This window comes from Hydra vulgaris, chromosome 09 (assembly GCF_038396675.1).
Source record: "Hydra vulgaris chromosome 09, alternate assembly HydraT2T_AEP".
Taxonomy (NCBI): domain Eukaryota; kingdom Metazoa; phylum Cnidaria; class Hydrozoa; order Anthoathecata; family Hydridae; genus Hydra; species Hydra vulgaris.
The window spans coordinates 59,151,501-59,157,500 of record NC_088928.1 but is presented as its reverse complement, the minus strand read 5'-3'; the positions used below and the strand labels follow the sequence as shown (position 1 = coordinate 59,157,500).

The window sequence follows — 6,000 nt, the reverse complement described above, 5'->3', positions numbered from 1 at the left end:
TATTTTCTCATTATATTAGAATTTAGGCATTTTAAGAATTATTACAACAATTAAAAATTTCACAACAAAAATGAATAATATATTAAAGTAAATAATTTATAAAATATATAATTCATTGCATAAAATAGAAATTATTATGCATTAATTTAAAGTGTAATAATTTTATATTTTATAAGTTAAATAATCTTATACTTTATCAATTCAATTTAGTATGTAATATTTTTATATTTATCAGTTAGTCCAATCTAATCAAAAATGTTGTGCATTTCAATGGGTGCTCTTTATAAGTTTTTTTTTTTTTGTAACAAAAGTGCCTTTTAAAAAGCATTGCAGTGTATTATGCAATTAATTAATTTTTTTTTATAAAATAATTTTTCCTTTTTCATTTTAGTTGCAATGATACTATTGAGATAAAAAATTATACTATTGCGAGAGCCGTAAATTGTTCCTATAAACCATTTTAGGGGAGTGTGGGCGAGAACGAGAACTAAAGCTCTTGCTTCCTGCAGAGGCCTGTATATATATAACAAATAATTTTAAATATAATCTACAAAAATATAATGCTCGATTTCTTAAAAAAACAGAGCAATAATAAATGAGTAAAAAATCACTTATCAAATTTTTTTCATTTTACACTCTCACACTGAAAAATTTACTGTGTAAAATGAAAAAAAATTTGGTAAGTGATTTTATACTACATTTACACACACACTCACACACACACACACACACACACACACACACACACACACACACACACACACACACACACACACACACACATATATATGAGATTTATATGAGATTTGTATATACAAATAAAAATACATCGTTTGCAGACTCTTTATTTAACTTATTAAAATTTTATTAATTTGAAGTTTTAAATTTCAGCTCATATAGTTAATATAAAATGAATTATATAAAAACGGATATAAGACAAATTTTTTAAAGGTATTTTAGTTTGAAATTGGCTCCAACTATATATACAAAGTATCAGACTTTATATTAACAATATTATTAAGTTAAATAAATAGTCATGTAAAAGTTAAATATAATGTCACTGTAAATGATGTATATATATGTGTGTGTTTATATATACACATACATATTTTTTTTACAATGTAGAATTTGATTTAGGTCTAAATGGTTGCATTGCCACAGAATTAGTATTCTTCTTGAACATGATAGGTTGTTATTTTTTTGTGTTTTCTTAATGATTAATTATTAAAAATATTGAAAGATGAGTTTTTAAAATAGGTCGACTAAAGTTAGGAGGGTCAATTTTTATTACTTAACCTGACATATCCCTGAGTTGAAAGTTGAAATTATCTTTAGCCAATTTGAATTTATTTTGTTTCTTGGCTCTTAAATAAAACAGAAGTTTAAATCAAATTATAATTTTTATGAAATTCAAAATATATGTTATATATAATTATGTTACACTATTATTTTTTTGTCTTTACTTTTTTATGCGTGTGAAAAATTTATTATTAATTATTAGTTCAAAATTTTTAATAGATTATCAACCACTGTAGTTTGAAAGTATCAGGAAACTTCTATTTAAGTTGGAAGTTGACAGAAAACCACTATTTAAGTTGGAAGTTGACAGAAAACCACAATTAAATAGTTTTTTTTTTTTTTGTTAACTTCCAACTTAAATAGTGGTTTTCACTATTTAGTTGAAACAGAAAACAAAGAAGTGTTTTAAAAAAGATTTTAAAAACTGAAAGTTCAGGAGTCAAAAAAATATGAAAACTGTTGAGAATTCCAAAGTACCATTGCACAGTGGGTCAGAGTGTGACAAAAGTACAAAAAAAAAAGTTTAATGGAATGATGCTAAACAGTACTTTTATTGTACTATAAAGGCTGTAGAACAATATATTTATTTGAAAGGATTTTAGAGTATTAAAAATTTTATAAAATATCAAATCACCATTGAAAATGTTGATAAGCAACAATTTCAAATTTTACTTGAATTTTACTTAAAATAAAAAAATCTTGAAATGATATTGATAAGGCTTCTGTAGCTGAAAGGAAGAAGGTAATCCAGGCAAGACTAAGAAATGATTGGTCTTGTTGTTGACTTGCCAAAGTCTGGTGAGTCTGGAACAAGCAATGGTGGAAACTCTGGAAGGCAATTTTTCCATAGAGCTGAAGAAATCTGTGCAATAACTTGATTTAGATATTAACTTTGTCAAGAATATCCATGTCATTCTGGCAACACTCTTATCTGGATTCAATATTGTTCCTGACAAGCTACAGTTATTTTACAGTTGTTTTGTTATCAAGTTGCAAGACAATATAATGAACCTTGGTACTACAATTAATAATAATCCGTGGTACTACATGCCACAAAGTATTCATCAAATACTCATCTGTAGACAATGTTGTTAGACGCATGGTTCTGTCAATTGGAATGCTATCTGAGGGGAGCCAGGTGTCTTGAATCAAAGATTTCAAAAGGTTTCGAGAGTGTTGAAAGCACCAAATGGTCCATCAGTTTTTGATCTGTAGATATCTAATTTTGCTAACTTAGATTTGTATTATTTTGTATTATTTATTTTGAGAACAGGCATAGTCAATATAAAAGAAATGTGCTTGCATGCACATTTCTTTTATATTGACTATGCCTGTTCTGTATAAATTGAATAAAAAACACTTTTAGCACATAAACAAGTGTTCATGGTTGATACCAATGAATAAACTATTTTAATATCTAGTGTAAGGCTAGGCCTAAACTTATGTTACAATATTATATTTACAATAACTATTATAACAAAACCAATGTTATTGTTGCTATGCAAATTTGGTGTCTAAAGCAACAAAACAATTTATAAAAACAATACCTTTACAAATCACATCATCCATTTAATGTTTACCAAAATTTGTTTTTTTTTCAAACTATTAACAGTATTTACAATACTGTTAATAGTTTGAAAAAATAATAGTTTTGTCTCAAATTGATTTAATTAAGAATCAAAAAATCTGGTTGTTATGCAAATGAGGTATCCATAGCAACCAAACAACCTTCATAAAAAGCACAGACCTCATATTAGTACACATACCAAATTTGGTGAACATATAACTAATAGGTAAAAAGTTATGAAGTTTGTCTCAAAACCAGGTATTCTGACCTGCTGTGCATTGACAGTAAAGGATTCCAAAACATAAATGTTCTGACCTGCTGTTCCATTGACAGTAAAGGATTCCAAAACATAAATGTTCAAAGCAGGAGATAATTACAAAGAATAAATGTTCAAGGAAAAAAATAATTAAATTTACAAACTCATTAGTCTTTCTGAAACTCTGTGTACTAAAGCGTCTTTGTCTTAATATCCAACTAATATTTTGCTGTTACAGCATCATCAGTATATATGTTGTTTGCTACATTTTTATTTATTGCTTAGATGTTTCCAATCTGATTTATGACTGCATATTTATTTGTGCTTGAATAATTTTAAGAGTTATAGTTATCCTTAGACATAGACATAGAGTACATTATGTAGACATAAGCTTCAAAAGCCTCAAAAGGCTAAGAACCTATCTTTATATCTATGCAGTTTTTATGGATGGCTTTAAATTTCTCTAGTTTGAATTAGTGTAATAAAGTCTTTGTAAATTTTTAATTCAATTAGAAAAAACTTTAGGAGATATTTAAGACCCTTGATTACTTATAAAAGTTATAAAAACCTAAGACCCTTGATTACTTATAAAAGGTTCATAAAAGTAAAAATAGTTTTGCTAAGTCTTGAAAATCACAAAATAGAAATAGTCTTATTTTAATATGATATAGATGATGAGATCTTCAGATGATGAGAACTTCAGATGTTAATAGCAGTTGCAAAAACACATCCTTAATTATTTTAATAGTTTTAACTTTGTATCTGAGATATAATACTCTGATGGTCTAGATGTTTCTCCCAGATGCCCCTAGAGATCCTTTTATAATCTTTATTTTAACTGAATAACATAAACCTTATAACGCCACAAGCATTATATAACAATATAAACATTATTTAAATTTATAAACCTTTTTTAAATGACTGAATTTAATAAAATGATTTAGAAGGAAGAAATTGAAAATTGACGTATAAGTTAATTTATCCAACTCCTGTTACTCAAATGTTTCAGTTACAGGCTTATTAAAGTTCAACCCTCGGAATTAGGGTCGGCATTCGGCAATGCCGACCTGACTGCCGACCTGACAATGTCTAAGATCGGCATTTTTTTGCCGACCTCGTTTTTTTATGTTATTGTCGTGAGAATATAACTTTACTTAAATTATTTTTGATTTATTTGATAAGGTTTTAATAAGTTTGTAATAAAGCTAGAATTAACAAGATTTAAATTTTCATTAAAAGTCACTAATAACTTGTTATTAGTGAAACACAAAATACATGACAAAATACACATGACTCGTTTTTAGTGAAAATTTAATTTTCATTAAAAAAAATTAAACTGTAAAATTAGTAGCATAGCACTAAAAATGCTATGATGTTTCGTGAAGGAAGCGGCGTAGGCTTAAATAGTATTTTCGGAAATTTATTTTTGAATTTTTGTTTTAAAGTTTTTTTTGTAGTTTTGTGCGTATTACCTATTACTGTTGTTTTTTAAAGTTATATTATTATTTGTTATACATTATTATTTTTTTAAATTTACTTGGATAGGTGCATAAATGTACAAACATCGACAGACCTGCGCCGTCCATACGTGCAAGGTTGTTCGGTGCACAAGGCCGCGAAGGCACCAGAGGGGCCAAAACTCGTAAAATTGGTTTGCGCAACCACTTTTTTAATTAGAAGAAAAATTCTCCTAGCTTTATTCAAGTTGTGAGTTAATTAGTAAATAAATATGTATGAAAATAAGTTTATAATTTAATAATAATAATAGGAAATATACACTCCTTATTTCAGTGAATTTTTAAACAAAATACATCAAGTCAATTAATTGAGGAAGCTACTCAAAATAAAAAAAACGCTGATAAAAAAGCATAAATTGTTACCGCGACGCAAATTTAAAACTGAATATGCTTTATCGCTAAAAAATTCATTTTAAAAAAGTCATTATCGTTTAACGACAGAAAAAAAAAGAGTTTATCTTTGCGCGGCAAAAAAGAACTTTTAATCGAACCTTTTACTTGAAAGTATATCTCATAAAATATGTTAACATTTATTAATTTAATTAGTCATATGTTTTGTTTTAACGCTTTTAATTGGTTGGAACTTCTTAAAAATAAATTTCACACGTGAGCGAGCTTTTGAAACATTTTTTAAATTTTTAAAAAGTAACGTTGGAAGCTTGTGATATTTAAATTTAAATGCCTTCTAAGAAGACAGTTGATTCATGGAATTTCTCTTGTGCATCGTATCAACTTGATACTGGTGGAAATGTTTCCTTACTCTGGTGCAAAATATGTAGAGAATTTTATGAGGAACAGAAAAATAATGGGAAGTTTGGAATAAAAGGTGTTGCACAAATTGGTAAGTTTGATACTTTAATATTAGTTTTATCTTATAAGATGTTTTTATAGGTAGATTACTTTATTTATAAATTTTTTAATAAAGGTGCCGAAACATTTGTCAAAGGAACAAAAACAGTTAAAAGAAATAACTTTAAGGATCACGTGAACAAAAGTCTTATTCATCAAACAGCTGTTCGCCGATTAGGGGAAAAAAGAAATGCAAATAAAACTGATAACATCGGAATGAGTTCAACAGTCGTTGAAAAACAAACCACTATTGTTACGCATATGCAAATTTTATCAACTCGTCAGTCAAACCAATTATTAAAGAAATTTCAATTAGCACATTTTTTAGTTACAAAAGGAAAAGGGTTTAGTTTTTACTCTGCATTGGCACGCTTTGAAAAAGAAGTTCATAAAGTTGATTTGGGAGATAGCTACTTAAGTGATTCTGCATGTGCTGAAATTGTAAAATACTTAAGTAAAAGTATTTTGCTGAATGATATAACCAAACCACTTAACGAAAACCGTAAAAACGG

At 27.3% G+C, this 6,000-nt stretch overlaps 1 protein-coding gene across 1 annotated transcript in view; it reads left to right on the top strand.

Annotated features, from left to right (window-relative positions):
* Window positions 1–6,000, top strand: part of LOC100199152 (KICSTOR complex protein SZT2) — a 225,030-nt gene that overhangs the window by 42,721 nt on the left and 176,309 nt on the right. The window contains exon 19 of the mRNA XM_065806194.1: window positions 1,138–1,188. Within this exon, the coding sequence (XP_065662266.1) occupies window positions 1,138–1,188 (51 nt within the window). The remainder of the gene's footprint in view (window positions 1–1,137; window positions 1,189–6,000) is intronic.